This window comes from Maniola hyperantus, chromosome 20 (assembly GCF_902806685.2).
Source record: "Maniola hyperantus chromosome 20, iAphHyp1.2, whole genome shotgun sequence".
Taxonomy (NCBI): Eukaryota; Metazoa; Arthropoda; class Insecta; order Lepidoptera; family Nymphalidae; genus Maniola; species Maniola hyperantus.
In genome coordinates, this window is record NC_048555.1 from 7207215 (window position 1) to 7229934 (window position 22720).

At 38.3% G+C, this 22720-nt stretch overlaps 1 protein-coding gene across 1 annotated transcript in view; it reads left to right on the top strand.

Moving 5' to 3' along the window:
* LOC117991707 (thrombospondin type-1 domain-containing protein 4-like) overlaps window positions 1-17419 on the top strand; it is a 157797-nt gene extending 140378 nt beyond the window's left edge. The window contains exons 8-17 of the mRNA XM_069505358.1: window positions 6530-6713; window positions 8941-9101; window positions 10394-10936; window positions 11444-11704; window positions 12280-12421; window positions 12618-12793; window positions 13503-13698; window positions 14417-14488; window positions 14903-15037; window positions 15416-17419. Coding sequence (XP_069361459.1) covers window positions 6530-6713; window positions 8941-9101; window positions 10394-10936; window positions 11444-11704; window positions 12280-12421; window positions 12618-12793; window positions 13503-13698; window positions 14417-14488; window positions 14903-15009 — 1842 coding nt within the window. The 3' untranslated portion in view covers window positions 15010-15037; window positions 15416-17419. The remainder of the gene's footprint in view (window positions 1-6529; window positions 6714-8940; window positions 9102-10393; window positions 10937-11443; window positions 11705-12279; window positions 12422-12617; window positions 12794-13502; window positions 13699-14416; window positions 14489-14902; window positions 15038-15415) is intronic.
* Window positions 17420-22720: the final 5301 nt, after the last annotated feature.

Genomic DNA, 22720 nt, shown 5'->3' on the forward strand with positions numbered 1-22720 from the left:
ACGACTGGTCTAGTTACGCTAATAATTGAAACCTCGCCGTGTTTATATTAGCTACTCCATTATTTTAATTATGCGCTGCTGTCGTGTACTTTGATTTTATAAATCCTGTGCAAATTATAGCAGAATTTCCCTGTGAAAATTTAAAGAAAAATTCTTTGCTTAAAGCCTTGGAAACTCAATGAGTGACGGTCGCTAACTATGGGCCTCATAAGAAAGCTCAGAGTCACTCAGCGGGCGATGGAAAGAATTATGCTTGGCGATTCTCTACGTGATTAAATCAGAAGTTAGGAGATCTGTAGGAGAACTAGAGTAACTTAACTGACATAGCTCTGCGAGTTGCGAAGCTGAAGTGGCAATGGGGGCGCCACATAGTTCAAAAAACTGATAGACGTTGGGGTCGCAAGCAGTGGCGTGCACAGGGTTTGAAGCCAGGGTAGGCATTAGTTAGGTAGGAACCTGTTTACTGGCAGGTCATAATGAAAAATATGGTCATAATGATAAATAGCTTACAACTGGGGTAGGCAGTGCATTTATGCCTCTATGACCTGCACGCTACTGGTCGCAAGGTGCTGGAATGGTGAACTTGCACCGGAAAGCGCATTGCTGAGTGAATCCGGTGGACGGATGAGAGAAAGAGAAATATTTAAATGAATATAATATCTATATTGAAACTTTTTCTAGACTCTAGTGTCTCCTATACGCTCCTTTACGTATCCATTATATTTCGTACCCTAACTGACACAAGTTTTCGCTAATATTATAATGAATGTGACTTCCATATTCGAGAGTCTAGTGTCAACACTGGTGTTACATTAAGGCTATTTTTGGTCTGATCTTACACATTGTCTCCTCATATGCATTAAATTGCACACCCTAAATGTATCGGCCTTGCCCCTCGTCTCGGCGTGTGCCATATACGACAAACAATTGAAAGTAATAAAGTCACGTACGTAGGCTCATCGCCCGGTTTACATGATTCGAGTAAGTTCTCATTGAAATTGGCAACGTCTACAATCCTGTGACCTGTCCTTACAAGCCATAGTTAATTGTATTAGATGAAAAGTGAGCTGTCTATTTGATTATTAGATCTTTTAAGCACCGCGTGCTATATAAGTCCCGCAAATTGCTAATGCGCTACATAATGTTTACCTACTTATATTATGTTGACGACCTCCCTGGCGCAGTGGTAAGCGTTGTGGTCAATTGCCATCTCGACCTGTCGCGTACTATACCTATGACACTGCTACCAATCAAAGTCTTAATGTAAATCCCCCTTTCTAGTAATAATACAGCTCTGGATATAATTTTACTGGAATAATGTGAACAAGCTTGTAGGTAAGTCAACTGTTTTCGGACGAAAAAAGTTGTTAAAGTTTTGCGCCTATACCTACCTAAACAATATGGAAAACGATGAATCAGCAAAAAGAGTTGTTGGTTCTGTTTTAGCGACATTGTGGTCAAATGACTACTACTAACTACTTATAGAGTTTACAACATAGATAATATATTTTATGTTATATATTCCCTAAATTCGTCACAATGTTACAAATAATATTATTAACTAATTAACTTTATGTCATTCATAATGATTGAATTAATTATAAGAATCCTAAAATAGACATTGAATATTGTTGCTGGGTAATTATCATTTTAATAGTAATTTACATTGTTAATCCCTCCGTGTGGTAAGTATATTTATTTTTACGAAAGCCTGAATAATATATTTTTTTCGGACAAAAATTAGTTAAGTATGTCCACTTCTAAAATTCAAGTTCTGTGCAAAGTATCATAAAGATTGAGATCAAAAAGTACCTATCTACTGTAAAATAAAATCTATAAGATCGGCTCTGCGATATAAGCGTGAAAAGGTAGACAGAAAAATAGTCATACTAGGATTTCAAATTGATGTGTGCAGTGAACTTACCTATTTTTGCTATAACTACCATAATACGACTCTACTAACTAATAAGACAGTTAACCATAAAAAATAATCATATTTTTAGGTTAGCATTACAAAAATGTTATCCCTAATCGTCTTTTTACCCAAAAAAATTTTCAATTAAATCCACGCGAACAAAGTTGACGGCAAAACTTTTCATGTATGATGTATGTAGGAGCTCTATTAAAAAGCGTAGAATAATAATTATACTTAATACCTTTTTATAATATCATGGTCTCTATAGAGTCTCTATTAAAAATATCTAGTAGCTTCACAAATTAACTTCACATATTCACAAATTAAAAAGCACCTATCGGAATATACAAGCATCATTACATAATTCACGGCTAAATTAAGAAAACTCATAAAATCCATAACGGTCAATAAAATGATGTTAAATTGAGGTGACGAGGAATTTAAGTAATTCTATTAAATATAATCCACTCAACCCCGCGCCGGGTCTTTCAAAGGATTTTTTAAAAACAAACTGACAATCTCATCTTTCAAACGTTTAATGGCTAGACTGAACTCGACCGATTTATAAAAAACCGACCAAGTGCGATTCAGACTCGCGCACCGAAGGTTCCGTAGGTATAGGTTACTCGGGTATTTTTTCGACATTTTGCACGATAAATCAAAACTATTTTGGATAAAAATAAATAGAAATCTGTTTTAGAATATACAGGTAAAGCCCTTTCATATGATATCCCAATTGATAGGTATAGTTATCTTACTCTGAAAATTGAAAATACTAATTATTTGCTCACGAGCACATTTTTTTGTGATGCAACCACAAATTCACGGTTTTCGGTTCCCTTTTTCCTTTAGAGGTACGGAACCCTAAAAATGAGTGGGGTTTTATGGGGGCGTAATGCCGGGCGTCACATAAATGCTTTCTTTTCATTAAGAACTGGTTATTTAAGAAACACTTAATATTGACCTTCCTAAATTAATTGATGTCAATCTGAAATGTCAAAATTTTATTTGATGAAAAGTGAACTGTCTATGATTAGATCTTTTAAGCACCGCATGCTATACCAAACTGTATTTCACATATTATGTAAGGTAGAACGAAAGGTAGGTAGTGTGGGACAACTCTTGGAACAACTGATATTTAAAAAAAATACATCTATTCGTAGTTATGTGCGTTGCTTCCGAAAGCAACGCACATAACTCCGAAAAGTTAAAGAGGTGCGGGCCTGCGATTAAATACCGTACCCACCGAATTGGACGCTGACCTCTTGAACCTAGTGGTTTATGATGTAGTACCTAGTAGTACAATAGAATCTAGTAGATGATAGCCTAGTGGCTATCGTCGTTTTTCTAGCAGTGAAAAATAATATCCCACGCTATTTTCTACCATCAATCATTTAAATTATCTATTCATAATAATAATATTATAAGTATGTAACATGGTTTTAAGATCCTGTTCTGTGGGCGAAAACCTTAATAACTCCAGTGTCGGTCAATATGAAATTTAGAGGCGTTATCTTGTATTAGAGACTCATAAAACTGACATTATTATCAACTAATGTTCTACACGCATTAGTGTCACAGCGAATGTTTCGACATGATGTAAGCATAGCCATATGCATCTTGGTATTGACTTACAATTTCGAGAATTTTGTCACACGCTTTTTAAATGCAATCCCTATATGTATTAGACTAGCATATGCCCGCGACTTCATCCGCGTGGACTACACTTTCAAACCCGTATTTTACCCCCTTAGGAGTTGAAGTTTGAAGAGTCCTAGCGGATGTCTACGTCATAACAGCTAATAGCTGTTATGCATGACAAATTTCAGCCTGATCCGTCCAGTAGTTTGAGCTGTGCATCGATAGATCAGTCAGCTTTTCCTTTTGTATATCTATAGGTTTAAGTCGAAGTCTTTGACTGTAAATCTGGAATCTAAGACAACTTTCAAAAACCTTAGCGATATGTGAGAAAACGTAGCGTTCCCAGATGATATTATGATACTTGTAGTCAACGTGGACGAAATCCTGGGTATAAGCTAGTTATAAGTAAGATAATATGACATTTCTGTTAAAAAACCGGCCAAGTGCAAGTCAGGCTCGCTCACCGAAACTTCTGTACTACAGTCCTATTTTTTCGTCATTTTGCACGATAAATCAAAACTATTATGCATAAAAATAAATGAAAATCTGTTTTAGAATGTACAGGTAAAGCTTTTTCATATGCTGCCATTATAATGACATCTTACTTTTAAAGTTAAAAATAGTAATTATTTGTTCGCGAACACATTTTAATAATTTTTTGTGAGCTAACCACAAATTCACGGTTTTCAGATTTTTCCCCTTACGTATGCTATCAGACCTGCCAAATTTCATAATTCTAGGTCAACGGGAAGTACCCTATAGGTTTCTTGACGGACACGACAGACAGACAACGAAGTGATCCTTTAAGGGTTCCTTTTTCTTTTTGAGGTACGGCACCCTAAAAGTATGATTTTCCATATTTTGTTCTTTAGGCAACACGATTCTGTAATTCCTAGATACATATAGTATACCTTTATTGGCGAACCTAATGTTCTAAGCATCATTATTCTAAATTACAGAGGGCTTAGGAATAGTCCTGAGGTATGGTTTAAATTGTAGACATTTCGCTTCGCCTGTCAATATTACGTTTCAATCATTGCACCGAACGTCGGAATAACGAATAATAATGCATCCTGTAATTTGGATAAGAGATCTGCCTACATAATATAATACTTACTATTAATACTTATAATAGGTTGAGACTGGTAGTATTTTTAAAATTACATGTATATTTTTTTAAAGATAGTTTACTAATTTGTATAATTAATGTGACCACGAAAAAACTTAATAACTTGAAATTGAGACAACCACTTTTGCCTACTGCACTTTCACCTATCTTCGAAACCAAATCTGGACAAAACATATTATGTACTTAACAGAATGCTTGACTTAAATATTTACGGTTAAATCTGGCCATATATTTTGTTGAAAAGAGTTTCTATACATCGTAAAAAGGAAAAAGAAAAAGACCAGTAATTTGTTAAGTACATATGGCTAAGTATAATAATAATTATTAGGTACTAGATGATGCCCGTGACTTCGTCCGTGTGGATTTAGGTTTTTAAAAATCCCGTGGGAACTCTTTGATTTTCCGGGATAAAAAGTAGCCTATGTCCTTCCCCGGAATGCAAGCTATATCCGTACCAAATTTCGTCAAAATCGGTTGAACGGATGGGCCGTGAAAGGCTAGCAGACAGACAGACAGACAGACACACTTTCGCATTTCTAATATTAGTACGGATGGATTATGAAAAATTTACTACTAATAAAACTGGATACTAGAAAAAATATTTAAATCCCATTCTTTTTGGTGTCATTCATTGATTTTGATATCTATTTAAGATGATCAGCAGTTTCATTCCTGAACTCCTAAACCCATGTTCTCAGTTCCCACATGCATCTTGTATAGCGTCATAACTAACGATATAGCAAGCCAGTTATTCACGTATTAAATCCTACAATTACGGTTCGCCGGGCCCTCCACGACGCGTGTAATATGCTGACGTGTTAATCCTCCCCTGCCCGTGTAGACGTGGATCATCCGACTTGTATGAGTTGTATGACCGTAGCTAATTTAATATTGCGTAAAATACGAGTAAAAGCTTGTTTTATACTTGCTCTATTTTGTTCTTGAATTTATCTTTGAACATCCAGTAAGTCTAGAGTAATCAAGTCAGCAGTTTTAATGGAGTGTTAGTAATCTCGTACATTGCAAATCAGTTATGGCTCTTCAATGTTACACAAACTTCTATTTTATAACAGCTGGTAGATTTTTAGAAGGATTAACGAATCAGAAATTTTGACGACTTTTCTGGTGCAGTGATGAGTGCTGTGGCCTTATTAGTGGGAGGTCCAGGGGTCGATTCCCGGCAAGGGAAATTTTAAATTTAATAATTTCTAAATTTTCTCTGGTCTAGTCTGTTGGGAGGCTTCAGCCGTGGCTAGTTACCACCCTACCGGCAAAGCCGTGCCGCCAATTGATACAGCAGGCGTTCCGGTACGATGCTGTGTAGAAACCAAAGGTGCGTGTAGGTATGGGTTTAATAAAAACTGCCCTACCCCTTCCAGGTTAGCAGGAAGATATGAATGTGAATTTCTGCCCATAAATTCAATTGAAAAATAGAACTCAAAAATATATTATGTAACTAGCTTATGCTCGCGACTTCGTCCGCATTGACTACACAAATTTCGACCCCCTATTTCACCCCGTTAGGGGTTGAATTTCCAAAAATTCTTTCTTAGCGGACGCTTACGTCATAATAGATATCTGCATGCCGAATTTCAGCCCGATACGTCCAGTAGTTTGAGCTGTGCGTTGATAGATCAGTCAGTCAGTCAGTCAGTCACCTTTTCCTTTTATATGTTTAGATTTAAGTGTGTAATTCTGTGGGCGGTTCTGTACCAAATAAAATAAAAAAGGTGAAATTGTAGTCAAATGATCCTATAGGGGTTCTGTACCTTTTGAGGTACGGAACCCTAAAAATAAAAACAGAGGAATAAACGGAGATCTCAATTATTTATTTTTGTTCGCAGGTAGTGGGTCGTGAAGATGTGTTAGCATCGACAGCGACGCGCGACGTGCGCTGCGGACGGCGTCTGGTGTCCGGGCTGTTCTCACGTCCACGCCTGCCGCTGGGCTACTCCTACGTGACGACTGTCCCGCGAGGCGCTTGCCGACTCAACGTCTCTGAAATCGTCTCCAGCGAGAATTATATCGGTAACACTTAATTTGAGATTATGCATTTCAACCTAATCCATTATTCAGGCACTGGCGTGCAGCTCATAGAGTCATAAAGGCACTGCTTACTCAAGAAATAGTTACCCTAGTTGAAATAGCTTAAAGCTCAATGTAAGTAGGTACCTTCCTAACTACTGCTTACCCTGGCTTTGAAGCCTGTGCATGCCACTGAATTCATTCTGCGTCGTATATTTAGAGCTTTTAAAAAAAATTATATAGACGACAATCATGCGTGATAAAAAGCAATGATGAGGTCTAGGTTGGAGCGCGTTTACCTAAAAGATGCCTATTTACTCTTGCCTTGAAGGTATATAGGTAAGTTATACTTGGCAGGCATACTAGAAAATTCCTGAAATACGTTTTTCTTTATTTTTAACCGAAAGTCCAAATACCAGTTTTCACATACATATATGAATTGAAAATGACGGACTTTTATAAAAAAAACTTTCATTCCTTGTGTAATTAGGGTGGAATTTCCAAAAATCCTTTATCAGTGAGTACCTACGTAGGTACCTACATTATAAAACTAATAATAAAATTTCTAATTTGTATACCCAGTGGCTCATGCTGTGCGCTGATAGATCAGTCAGTCAATCAGGACAAATTTTTTTTATATACCTACCTATAGATAGAATATATGATAGATGGGTCACGATACATTAACGAACGAAGAAAATCGTTACAAATTAGGTCAACATTAAAGAAATAATTATATACGGTCAAGAAAGGTTTGATTGAACCCGGTCATACGAGTTCAATTGTAGATATACTTTGTAGTAAATTAGCAATGAACAGATGTTGCCTCCAAGGCCGTTTAATAAAGCTTTTGGGTCCACAGTGCCAATAGTATCAATTTCAATACCTATCAATATTTTATTGACATGACTTTCTGTTCCAATACTAGGTCAATGGAACTTCAACAAAGAAAAGGGCACAAGAGCAAAGATTTATTAATAGGAATACGTACAAGGCAATTTTAATGAACATCATTATTTTATTGAACATAATTGGTGTTCTTCAAACCACCGCTGGCCCATTATGAATACGAGTCTCCTCTCGAAATGAGAAGGTTTTAGGCCATAGTTGGCCACATTGGCCTTGTGCGGATTGGCATACATACCTTTGAGGACTGTATGGAGAACTCTCAGGCATGCAGGTTTCCTCACGATGTTTAATTACTTAAAACTCAACTCCGAAAATTTAAGAGTGCGTAACCGGGATTGAACCCCTTCACCTCCCGAATATAAGCTGACGTCTTAACTGTTAGGTTATCTGCACGGCTCTACACGGCTATCTTTTTCAATGGTAAAATAACTGAATATCTAGGTGTAGACTGTAGATCTGGCAAGAATGAATTGGCATCTCCTAGGCAAGTGCGCTCCGACCCATTCGGCATACCTCGTCATTATTCTGTTTCTCAGGCATAATTGTCGTCAATAGGAAGCCTTATCTCACAAAAATAAACTATAGAAGCATAGCAATAGTTCCAGTAAACAGAAACAAATCTTTATTGAAATGGGTTTTGATTGCTAGGCCGCTGGTGGTTTAATAGAGAGATGAAGAGCATGTTAGTGCAAAGATCGATGTCGAATCGATTAATAGGAATTGCAGGCGCACATTTACGGCGCATCTCTTCAATAGAGGCGCCTACGCCGCAAATTGTGAGATAAATGGAGATAGCCGCCGTTACAATTGACGGTTAATTATTTGCATGACGCACTGCAACGCTCCGGAATACCAATTTGCTGATTGTTCCGTAAACATTAAGATCAATGCAGATTATTTGCTTGTGTATTTTGAGTTTCGGAATTGGTACATTTCTGAACCTATCGTTCTACTTAGTTCCGATATAGGTCGCTACGATTTTTTTTTAATCTTGTCTGCCTGTGTCCACCCTTAGACGTTTCTGACTGCTATTCTTATCTGTATTGCTCCATCTTTCGTTTACTCCTGAATCCCAGGCTACCACATTTCATATTTGCAAACTTTTGTTACAAATATATTATATGTAACGAAATTTTTACAAAAATTTGATGTGTGATTAAACTAATTTTAAATTTAATACAATGAGTATTGTTTTTATCAGATAAAATGTTATTTTTCCTAAATCTTTCTTTACCGTGGCAGAAAAATCATGACAGAATACCAACTGACATGGTCTTGTGTATCTATTTGTATTTGTATATGTATTTTGCAATTGTTCTAGCACTGAGGGTATCCAATGGGTCATACATCGTGAACGGAGAGTTCGCAGTGAGCGCCCCGGGCACTTACGAGGCGGCTGGCGCACGATTTATATACTCCCGATCTGCCAGCCTCGACAATATATTTGCGATGGGACCCATACACCAGCCTATCGATATCATGGTAATTATTCGTTTGCAACTGTGAGAATATTTGTGGCGGCGCGGCGCAATTCCGTTTTTTTTAACGCTGGGAAATGCGTTTACGCATCCCCCCCTCCTGGAAGCCAGCCATCTAACCAGCCAGCCAACCAACTGGAGGGAAGGTATGTGGGACTCGCCGGCCGGGAGGCGACCGGAATACCCACTAAAACCCAGCGGCGCTCCTGCGCGTTGCCTGGTGACTGGGTCACGGGAACGCCGAAGTAAACCACCGCGACCCAGTCAGCGACATCCGCCGAGGCGGACCCTCCACCACCTCGCTCACGAGGTCCCCACACCGCACGTCCGAGGCGCACCGACCAAGTGCTTGCGCCTCCCGACCCAGGGACGGGGCGACAACTGCACACTCCGCGCACGTCACCCGCGTCCCATCCTCCGCCTCGTCCGCTGTGCCCTCTGCTAGTCAGAGGGACACGCGGAGAAACCTTCCCCCTGCCAGGTCATTAGCCATGGCTAACAAAATCCCCGAAGAGAGATTATTAGCCATGTTACCGGGGTGCACCGGCCCGAATACTGCTCTTCCCCTCGGATGCCCGATGCATCCAAAAGGGACCAGCAGTACCCAGGCACACTGGGAGGCTACCTGGCTGGCACCCCGCGGCGCAAGACTGTGACCGTGGCGTGTGGAAGTCCCTACAAGTGACCTACGTTTATCGGTTAATAATGATGATGATGAACTGTGAGAATATATTATTTTCAAAGTTATAAGGTTCGAGTCCCAAGTCAGGTCAAAAAACTTTCTATAGAAATATTCTCAGGCTGAGTTTAATAGACTTCAATATTGCTGAAAATTAAGTTGTATTTAAAACAAAACAGATTCATGGCAGCAATGTCACGCTGTTTCGTTTTTACAGTGTCTTAAGTCTATTCAAAGTCAAAGTTCGCTCTATAGATCTTAGCATCAGTTAGGTCAAGAAATGCTCAGTAGCAGCCCCGAGTTGGGATACTTGTGGTGATACTCCCTCCCTACCCTCTTATCTCGGAGAGGACTTAAAACCTTGGTCCTTTTGCCTGATCTCACTTCTATCGTACCAGACACCCCATCGGACTTTATGCTATCGTATTTTTTGTGCTATATAAATGCTCAGAGCTTGATTTTTCTTTGCTAATACACTTAGACCATAATGTTCCTTGTACAATTGGCTAGCCTTCTTTGAAATTAGTTACCGTCGATAAAATTCGATCTGGTGAACAATATTAATACTACTTATATCAAATATTTCATCTGAACTTTATAATTTCGCATTGTTCTAGGTCCTTTACACTCAACCGAGTCCGAATATAAAATACGAATACCTTACTGATTCATCTCAAGATGAAACTAGTAACGATATTCCGACTGCGAACAGCGTTCCTGTCCATCATCCAGTGCCGAGACACCATCGTCACCACAACTCTGAATCTCATACGAGAACTTTGGATAAATCCGGCCCTTCGTTGTCAAATCCAGGAGAATCAAACTCTATTGAAAACCAGTATCAAATAGACAGTAATATTATTGGAGACAGAAAGTTTATGTGGAAAATTTTGTCGTATACACAATGCTCGAGAACTTGTGGAGGTGGGCTTCAAATAGGGAAATTTAAATGTGTGGAAGTTAGTGACAAGGAGGATCGGGAGATTTCTCCTGTTCACTGCACGGGATCGCCACCTTCTTCCCGTCGCAGAAGATGTGGTGTAACGCCTTGTCCACCACGTTGGAGGGCTGCAGCTTGGGGACCTTGTCCTGTTTGTGGACCAGCACATCGAACTAGAATTGTGGGATGCGTTCAGGATCATGCTCGAGGAATCACAAAGGTAAATGTTTATTTTTCTTTGGAAGATTTTTTTTATTTACCTTAATAGCTGGGCTCTACTATCACTAATGGTGGATCCATCTTAAAAGTACTTGGGTGCTTGTCCATTATAGCGGATCGGAGCGTGGACGTGTTCAGCAGACCAATCAGATTACTCAGAGATGACGTAATAAAATTAACACGTACTCTGTCAGTATAATTTAATTGGTCTACACCATTGCACTGTTTGACACATGTCCGCTCCATTCGATGGTATTCCACACCCTAAATTCGTCAACCTTATAGCTCTTCCTAATTTTCTCTTAATTTTTACTGTTACTGTGACGATCACAATCACTAATTCTGATTGGCTGACACTTGTTCACTAATAGCTACAATACATTACAATGAATTGTTAAAACAAGGAATACCATAAATTCAGCCAATCACAATTGAGATTGTTACAATCTCAATGATTGATGCAGCATTTGCGGAATCACCTGTAACTAATATGATTTTTATTTCGCAGATAAGTGACCAAAAATGTCCCCTACCAATGCCACCAAGTAAAGAAGTATGTGATGTCCCCAATTGCGATGGCACGCCTAACACTAGAGACGCACCACGACTGGACGCTCGTCGACAAGTTCGACCAAACGATCACGTAGATACATTCCGTGAGGGACCAGTGTTATCACTCGTGTCTAATGTTTCGGATAATGAAATCAGCCACGTCAAACCTTTCAGTTTCAGTGCGGTTGGAGGATGGCTGTATACAGAGTGGTCAGAGGTAGAATTATTTTTAGTACCTATAATATTAATGAGAATGACCGTTAGTCTTTCCCGCCTTCGCACGGGTAGCTTATTATATTTCGTAGGGATCTCTAATTTTTAGCCTATGTCACTCAGGAATAAAAAAGTTTCTACTAGTAAAAGAATTTTCAAAAACGGTTCAGTGGTACCAGAGATTACTTCCTACAAACAAACTTAAAAACTTTACCTCTTTATTACTAGCTGATGCCTGCGAATTATTTTTTAAACATTTAATATTTTCAAAATTCTTTCACGATGAAGGCCTATGCTATGAAATAAATTAATATGCAACATCTCAAGTTTCTAGACTCTGTACGTTGGTCTGTCAGTCATTTTCTCCTTTTATTTAAACAAATGACCAAAATTTACATAAGTAATCTTGATGTCATTGCTTTTCATCAGTCTTGAGTCCTGATTTTCATCAAGCGCAAGAATTTCTTATTAAAAAATCTTGTCGTCGCATGGCGCAGACTGGCAGTTTAAAAAACGCTGATAAAATAAAATTCCTCTTTTTGTTAAGATCTAAAATTAATTCTTCTTTACATTCCCCAGTGTGTAGGATGGTGTGTTGGCGGAGGAGTACAATCTCGAGGAGTTCGCTGCGCTGAGCCTAATGGATGCGGAGCTCATCGGGCTCCCCACTCCTCCCAAACATGTTCACCGAGAAAGCAGTGTGACGCGCAGTGGTTTACGGGTAAGTCTTTTAAAATTTTACCATATCTTACTCATAAATGGTTTACATCTCTCTACGTTGATCTGTCAGTCATTTTCTCCTTTTATTTAAACAAATGACCAAAATTTACATAAGTAATCTTGACCTCATTGCTTTTCATCAGTCCTGAGTCCTGATTTTCATCAAGCGATTTAAAATGTTATTTCCATGTATACAGGTGACTGGTCTCCATGCACAACGACATGTGGTGGACGTCAAATCCGAGGAGTTATTTGTATCGGAAGCAATGGAAGGAGGCTAAGAGATGCTTCATGCAGAGCTCCCAAGCCTGAAATAGAAAGGTCTTGTGGAGGAACTTGCTCACCCTCCTGGTACCTTAGTGATTGGGGAGAGGTTTGTTTAATATTGCTCTTACCTTTTACACGATAATGATAAGTAACTATTACGTGTTTAAATTATATCTTAACTGTAATAATCCTAGAAATGTTTAAAGTGTTTTGTGCACTCAGGCAAAAAAGCGTAATTTTAAATTGTTAGTACAAGCAAAAACGCGTTTCAATACAGAGAAGTAAGACATAATTTGGAAATAATAGACATTTCCACTTAACCTATTTATTTTTTAGAAAATGCTTATTATTTAATTAATCCGTTCATTTATTTTTAAATAAATCTAACGCGTCGCAATAGATTAGTACCTACATTGATACATCACCATGAGTAGTACATCATCATGATCAACCCATCGCCTGCTCACTACAGAGCACGGATTTTCTCACACAGAAAAGGGGTTTGGCCATAGTCTACCATGCTGGCCAAGTACGGATTCGCAGATTTCACACACTTTTGAGAACATTATGAAGCATGGTTTCCTCATGTTGGATGTTTTCCTTCACCATTAAAGCAACTACATAAATTAATTAACACAAAGTAATTTTGCATAAATCGCAAAAACTCCGAAAAGTTACAGGCCCAGGATCGAACCGCCGACCTCCGATTAGATGGCGGACGTCATAACCACTAGGCTATTACAGCTTGTTGTATATAGAGTATCGATATTAAATTATTTTGTCAATTTACTTATACACTTATATTTTTTATCCAGTGCACAGGCCCTTGCGAAGCCGCCATACAAACTCGCACGGTATGGTGCGCTCGCGGCGGCGCAGAGGGCGCCAGTGGGGCGGCCAGGGACGCGGACTGCGCGGGAGTGCGCCCGCCGGCGAGACGCTCGTGTGTGCCGCCGCGATGCTCCACGCGGCCTGTGGTCAAACCTGCCATTATTAGTTCTATCTCATCAGGTAAGATGCAAAGTGAAAACATAACAAATTATTTTGTATCTGGTGTAAGTAATACCTATCTTCTTGATTCTAGTATTTTTTTTAAGCCACATTATTACTATTATTTATTATGATTTATTTAGACCATAACTTCAAATATATCAAGACTCAGGCTCATTTTAATAAAATGTGGGTATGTCATGTAAGCGACAAATATGTAATTTTTTGGTATTTTTATGTTTTATTTAGATACTAAATTGTTGCCAAGTTTTCTATAATCAAACCTGAAAAAGTTAGTTTTTCCTTTTTTTTTCTATTGCGCTATTACTATATGATAGGAATGACTCCATTAATTGGTAGTGACAATAAATTACTGTATCATTACATTTTTTAAAGAAAACCTAATGACCTGTCATCGTTAGGTTGTCGCTGTGGTCTTATAACTGGGAGGTTCCAGGTTCGATTCCCGGCAGGGGCAGTTTGGGAATTCAATTTTTTAAATTGTCACTGGCCTGGTCTGGTAGGAGCCCTACTGCCAAGCGATTTAGCGTTTCGGTACGATGCCGTGTAGAAACCGATCATGGGTACGGATTTAATAAAACTACCATACCGCTTCTAAGTTAGTCCGCTTTCATCTTAGACTGCATCATCAGTCATCATTAACCACCAGGTGGGATCGCAGGCAAGAGCTAACTTGCACCGAAAAAAAAAGAATTAAAAAAAAACATTTTAATTGCAGATCCACAACAGCGAGTAACGAGACACCAAAGCCAAACGCAAAACGTCAAGCAACGTTCGTTTAGCACTAACGGTAATTTTTTTTTAAATAGAGATTACCGCCGCCCATGAACATTTGCAGCACTAGAGGAACTACCGATGCGTTGCCGACCTTTCAGGAATTTGTTGGTCCGCCCCTTGAATAACCCCATGTTGTAATCTAGTGGGAACACCGCCGATGGAACTCTCCATTAGCATTAGTTCGAGCAACAGACTATCTCTGTCTTTCTTCTTTGTCCATGCTTTTTCTCGAGGCAAAGATAATGGTCCATGACCTTAATACCATATCCCTTTTTAAACAATAATTACGCTTTGATAAATAATGGGATTCTAAACATTGGTAAATCATACCAAATCATGAAAAATAAAAAATAAATCACGACAATCGTTTCAGATGTGTTGGATATGAATTTGATATATAAACAGATTGTTTTGGTGTTATTTGTAGGCGCGTGCATGGACAAGCTCAGTAACTGCGCGCTGGCGGTGCAGGCGCGCCTGTGCCACTACCACTACTACGGTGACAACTGCTGCCACTCTTGCCATGGACGGTAGACGTCATCTTTAAGCCCAGCACAGACATGTAAGATCATCATCGTCACCAATCATTTTCACCAACCCAATGAGAAGGGTTTAGGCCATATCCATTACGTTGGCCAAGTGCAGATTGGCAGATGTAGAGTCTTGCCCACTCACAATAGGTGAAGAAATACATCGCGAGGAAACCTGCATGCCTGAGTGTTGTACATAATTTTCTCAAAGACGTGTGTTGTGTAAAGTCTGCCATCCGCACTTCGGTGGATTATGGCCAAACCCTTCTAATTCAGAGATGAGAACTGGGACTATAAAAATATTCACATTGCATCACTATCTAAAAGCAGTAAAAACCATATGCAATTCAAGAAATAGGTAGGTATTTATATTTAATAATAGTTAATTATGCAGTTTTTTTCTTTTTCAGGTAGTACCGTTAGAAGAATCGGAAGGAGTTGACTCATAGTATTGTGATACAGATGGACACGTATAATAAAAATACACATACCTACTTATTAATAGATACTTCATTCGAGTACTGTTGATAATTTCAATAATGTAAAACACTTACACTACCTTATATACACTGTAATTGACACATAAAAAATAGTTCACTTAATTATAATAACAAGTATAAAAATTGCCTTGTCACCATTAACTTTATTCTACAAAATTTTCCTAATCAGGTACCTAACTAGGTATTTTTTACATAAAATTAGAAATGTTTGTCCTTTCTCAACAAAATAAATTATCGAATAATATTGTTCATTTGTATCTCTTTAAGTTAGGAATAGTTTTGTGATCTCCAGTATATAGAGTTTCTGAAGTAATGTGATTTCTTCCTTTCGTATCTTTAGATTTTGAAAACATTAGGAGAAATTAATTCAAAACTAAAGCACCACGAAAGGCAGATATTAGATACGGATTTAAGAATATAATTTTTTCATAAAAAACAATAATCAAGAAATGTTTACTCTTAAAAATATTTATATCGACGCACATCGTTTACAATTTTCTGCACAGTAAAGTAGATTGCCTGTTGAATTTTATTATCACCGAATTTCAAACAATACATTTTTAATTAATTAACATTAGAGATTCAACAAAAAATTGTATTATAATAAGTTAGTTAACCATTGAAACTGTTCTATAGATTTAGTCATTAAATGTAGGCTATGTTCTTAGATTACTGTTTTATAGTATTCCTTAGTAAGTTTATTGTAACAAAGAACAATATGTTTCTATTTGTAGCGTTTAGATACAATGGCATTGTGTTCATTATTTATTGATTCTGATTGTGTAAACAAAGAATTTGTCCTTTGAGGCAGTGCCACATAACGAGACAGATAATAAATCAAGGAGTGACATTGAATCGTTAATTACCCGTAAATCACGAATGCAGCATTTCGATCACGAAATTTGTGTCTATTTAATCAGTTAAGTAGGTACCTACCTATGTGATTCGATTTCTAATTTTCAAAATCTTATAGACCACCGAAGCACCATTGCGAATGATTTTTTTTATTAGAGTCTTACTAGCTTAGTATACCTTATATGTCATCTAACATCTTGATCATAAAAATAATTCATTTAAAAAGTAGCTATGTAGTCTTTTTGCTATTTGTGTTAATTTTATTCGGACCTTTTTCTCACTCAGTTAAGAGTGACGTACGTGGTCAGAGAAATCCGAAAATGTAGAACACCCACGTTGGTATTCCAAGCTCAATTTTGAAATGAGGTTGAATTCCAACAAGTTTGGAATCCGTTTACCTTCGTCACAAGTAAAGCCCTCAGATTACTATTACAAAGTTAAACTATGTAATTTGCTGAAATATTTAGAACTAGCTGAAACTCCATGGCTCTGCAATGCTATAAATAATAGTCGTCAGCTTCTCTAAAATCCGTCTAGGTAATTCTATTAATGGTGACAAAGAAATCCATTTCAACTATTTCAACTCCGCGGCGGCGCGGGTGGGTCTGATTTTAATTTAAGTATCATGTAGTCTTTATAGTTTTATTGTTTGTTGTTTTTAAATTATTTCTGTTAATATAATTTAAAGTTTAAAAATAAACATGAGTTTTTGCAGGTTTTCATTATTATGGCATTTTTAAATCTATTATCTAGGTAAATAAATTTATCGAACGATTTTTGTACCAATACAATTTGTACTGGTACTAAAATTGGCTCCAGCTAAATCTACTGGTGTGGCACTGCATTAAAAGTCAAATTTCGTGTAAATATTTTACTTTATTATGTATAGCGCATTTATTTACCGGCTGTAAGTATTTATGTAATAGGTAACAAGTACAATAAATTAAACTGTACCATCACAATTATAATAAAATTGGTTTCTACTAATGTAACAGCAAATACTGTCTGTACTAATAAAGCGTGTAACAACGTACAAAAATAATAAGCTTTAAACACCAACATTTTTTTTATTTTGTACCTGCTTACCTACTTGACTTTTTGCCATCATCATTATCAATTCAACAGTCAGCGTTCTGCGTTGACAGCCACTACTCAACGCTGCGGGGTGATTCGCTAACTCAACTCAACGCAATGTCCAACAATGAACGATAGCCACCGAGCGCATTTGTATTGCTGCTTCACTGTGTGATCAAAATGATTTTGCGTAGAAAATCTTCAACGGATTAAAAATAACAGTCTACTTTTAATCTGCTGCAGGTTTTCTACAAAAAATCATTTTGATAACACTCAGTGAAGCAGCAATGTAGAACCAACCAATGTCAAATGAGCTCGGTAGCTATCATTTATCGTTGAACACTGAGCGAATCATGAGCGTCTTCTTACAGAGTAAGAAGGGGTTGGCCATAGCCCATAGTCTACCACGCTGGCCAAGTGCGGATTGACGTCAGACATCTTTGAGAACATTATGGAGAATTCCCAGGCATGCAGGTTTCCTCACAATGTTTTCCTTCACCGCTACAGCAAGTTACCTCCCGAATAGGAAGCGGACGTCTTAAACACTAGGCTAAAACGGCTTTACGGAGGAAGAAATAATATAAAGTCACGGATACACCTGTAAGTTTTACTCAACTCAAACTTAAGTGTTAAGTAGCTTACATGATTAACTTACGACTTTACTGATGTAAACAATCTTATAAGTACATATTTACGTCAGTTTTGTTGTCAATGAATTACGTAAGTAAAACTACCTACTCACGCGAGTAAAACTTAGGTAGGTACAGCTGTATGTTCGCGTAATACGTAATTATCATTACTATATCCTACAAATACAACAACAGACTATCAAAAAAAGTACCTAATTTATTACCTATTTTGAATAATTTTTTTTTTAGCGTTTATATTTAAGTATATTTGATTATCAATGGTTAACAAATAAACTATTAATAAACTTAAATCTAAAAAAAAACAACATTAAATTAAAACTAAAATAAATTAAATTAAATCTAAAACCTCGTCGAGACCACCGCAGCGAGGCATTGTACCCAAGAGGCAGCATTACCCCTTTGGATGGCCAAACTAATTCTTTGACCAAGGTAGCTGCCAGCTCTCGGGTCCCCGGTTGACTTGATAACTCTTTTCGCAATTTCTTCAAAAAGAGCTTGAGCCCCCGGGCCCCACGGCCCCAAGGTCTCCACACCTAAAGGCACGAATACGAAGCTCCCATCGAGGTTTTCATATTTGCGCCTCTTGGCCTGTTCGGCGCTGATGGCCACTGCACTCGCCATAGAGGAGGTCGCCATAAGTTATTTGAATTTTGTATTCGCGGCCTAAGTAAAATCATTTTACTTAAATTATTCTTGGTATATAAACATATGCCAAGACAGTAATTGCACGGTAGGTCAGGAACAAGTTAGCCGTTTGAGCTTGCAAACATTTATCATAAGTAGGTACCTACTCGACCGCTCTATGAGACACCGTTGCGTACTTGACCTCAAGAGGCAGAGAGTTGTCATTGGTCTGAGGCGTACAGTCCAATTGAAGGTCATTAGCAGGCCTAAACCTATTCTAAGCTTACCAACGTACGTATCTCAATGGATTTGTATTTTAGTTGTACACTAGGCCTAGTAATTACGACGTCCGCCTCCTACTCGGGAGGTCGGGGGTTCGATGCCGGGGTACGTACCTCTAACTTTTCGGAGTTATGTGCATTTTAAGAAATTAAATATCACTCGCTTTAACGGTAAAGGAAAACATTGTGAGGAATCCTACATGCCTGGGAGTTCTCCATAATTTTCTCAAAGGAGTGTGAAGTCTGCCAATCCGGACTTAGCCAGCGTGGTGGACTATGGCCAAACCCTTCTCATACTGAGAAGAGACCTGTGCTCTGTAGTGAGCCGGCTATGGGTTGATCATGATGATTAAAAAAGTCTTTGCCTGCCTGCCTCGTTAGTACTTACCTACAACACCTATATAATAGTGATTAGCATGTTCGATGCAAAGTCCTAGGTTCGATTCCCGGGTTGGGCAAAAAAATGATTAGGTAGGTATTGGGTTTTTCTGTTGAGGAATTTTTTTTTTTTTTTTTTTTAAAAGAATATTAGCCATTTTTTAAATGACTAATATTCCCCTTTCCTCTCCAATTAAGCGTCAAGCTTGTGCTAGGAGTAGGTACGACAATAGTGCAACGGGCGGGGTTTGAACCGTCGACCTTTCGGTTTTCAGTCCACTCCTATACCGGTTGAGCTATTGAGGCTCTTGGAAATATAATTATTACAATTCAAACCTTTAAAACTATTTTTTTAAATCTCTATACAGGATGTAACCATAACGTTAGCAAAAACGAAGACAGGCGATAGTACCTACTGATAATTACTGATATGATACCACAAAAAAAAACACGAAAAAAAATCCTATATTTTGTAAAAGTTCACGATATATTGCAAATAAACCATCGGACTGACGCTACAGGTCAACGAACGTAGCGTCAGTAAGACACTCGGAGTCAATGCTGCGTCGTAGGTGGGCATTGACCCCAGTTTTGCACGCTATACATTGTGGATTTGAAAAATACTAAATCACTAAAACTACAAAATGAGGCAATACCAATAACCATTTTCCTATAACAATAGCGCTTAGTTTTTGCTTTCTGGTTACACCCTGTATAAAATTCTAATCTTTTCTCTTTACACTTTTATCTTAAAACTAGCTTATGCTCGCGATTTCGTCCGCGTGGACTATACAAATTTCAAACTCCTATTTCAGCCTCTTAGGGGTTGAATTTTCAAAAATCCTTTCTTAGCGGATGCCTACGTCGTAATAGCTATCTGCATGCAAAATTTCAGCCCGATCCGTCCAGTAGTTTGAGCTGTGCGTTGATAGATCAGTCAGTCAGTCAGGCAGTCAGTCAGTCAGTCAGTCACTTTTTCCTTTTATATATATAGATAATATTGATAGCAATAAAATGATAGCATTATCATGCAAAATGATAGCATTGTCATTTTATAGTTTTAAAGTATTATCAAGATATTAAAATATATTTGCACAAAAATTCTCGCAGACACAGACCCGATAAGTGCATCTAAGTATTCATTCCTTGTAAAAAATGACATCTTTACCCCTAGGAACTATTAAGAATTACAATGTGCAACAGTTAAGGGAAGAATCTCCATTCGTGTTTACGATTCTCAACTTGACAAATTCACTAACTAATCTTTTCCTTGGTGCAGTGGCAATGAATTATTTTGTTTATGCAAACGCGGTTCAATTAAATTATGTTTCACAGCATATTTATTTATGCGTCTTCGGGGTAAGTACAAAAATCATCCTATGTATAATGCGTAAAAAATGAGTTCTCACGCGCCATTTTAAATTGTCAAATCATGTCAAAACTACTTATTTTAAAGGTGGAACCGTACCTACTTTTGAGATGACGGTTGGCATATAGAGTTAAAATGGCGTGGAAGACTCATTTTGTACGGAACTTTACATATGTATCAACTATCAACTTCGATCAATTTTATGGACTACGTGTTTTTTAAACCGGTCAAGTGCGAGTCGGATTCGCACACTAACATATTGTACAAGATATTGTAACGGCTATATTACGGCGGGAGACAGTGGACGCCTTATGATGATGATGATGCTAAACCAGTTATTGAGATTTATGTTAGCGTTTCAACTATCGTGAGTGATTTCCATTATAAATACATAATATAGATGATCCCGGCTATACTCACGTGGTTAGTCAACGTAAGCCCGACTAGTTTCAAACCCATAAGTGGTAATTTTTCACAGGGACTCAGCTCGCAACGCAGCGCGGTTGAGACTGCGTGCTGCGTGCGTGCGTGCGTGCATTAGGCACCGTGCTCATGGTGTCCTACCCACGACTGATAACGTTGTCTTAGCTTGAAAAAGCATTTTCCACACTGAGGGTGGCATCCATCCATAAGATTGTGCATTGTCACAATTGAAATTCGAGTGGCGGCTAAGATCGCTTCTCGTATCTACTACTCGTACTGCGTAGGTACTAACCACGAGTAGGTACAGCCGGGATCATCTATATTTGTATTGAGATTTATCTTTATAATTTCCAGTACGTCATTCTAATGCCACAAGCCATACTGAGCATCAATATTCACACAGGCTGGGCCAGAGCCTTCAGTTGCGAAAACAAGAAGAGAGCTATACACTACATTCTGCAACTCGGTGGTTCCATGCTAGGCTTAGCGGGTTGCACTAAAATAATGGCGGTTCATTCTCGTACATTTTATCGTGATATGCCGGCACACGCTTATCTTGGTAAGTTTTTTCATCAATTATCTCGGAGGAAAGGAGGCGTTCAGTCTGTTCTGTGTATCTGTTCAGGCGTTTAGAAGCTATGGTGTAATAAAGAAACTGACATATGTACGGTCGGCCTCAGAATTCGAGTAGCAGTTCCATAAAACTGGTCCAAATCAGACCTGCTTATTATACTTACCTACTCTTAGCGGAATGATCTAGTAGGATGTAAGATGTATTCAGGCTGATTAATGAATGTTTTTTTTATTTGCCATTCCAGGTCTCTTTGTGATGTTGCTAACAATACTAAATCTGATTGGCGGAGTTGTTAACTTGAACTCATCAAAAATCTGCCTAAAGAAAAACTTTCTTAAAATAGCCCACTCTACTTTAGGCTTTTTAACAATAATATTCGCATTCACGGCTATGCTTTTGCCAGCTAAAGGAAATATTGGAGATTATTATAATTCAACAAATGAAATTTTATTCCTTTGTCTTGTAATTATATCTGTAATATTAATTCTTGCATCACCGATTATGAGTGCACGTAAGCTAGTATAGTTTTAATTCCTCAAGAAAAGTAACGCAACAGCCGCCAGAAGTATGTTTTTTCAGGAGGTAGATACGGGCCTAAGATGAACAGAATGTTATCCGCGGAGGACTAAAATTAATCACAAGAACTGCATTGTACAATGCATACGATGGACGAGGGATGTAGGCAAAGGCGTCTTTACCTATGGTGCAGGGTGTGCGGCGCACACGGGCGCCGGGTTCTAAGGGGGCGCCGAGCGCCCTCTAATGCGACACCTCCAAAGATGCGTCGATGCCGGCGCTCTCAAAGACCCTGCGCTCGTTTTATGGCCGACGCCGTCATAATTTAAAATCATCATTTAAAATTGCACCATTTGCATCCGAATTTCCGTTTGAAAATATAACTGTTAGTATTCCATTTTGACCCTGCTCCTACTAGACTAGAGGGCGCCAGGGTACTGGTTGCACACGGGCGCCACAAGGGCTAGAGAC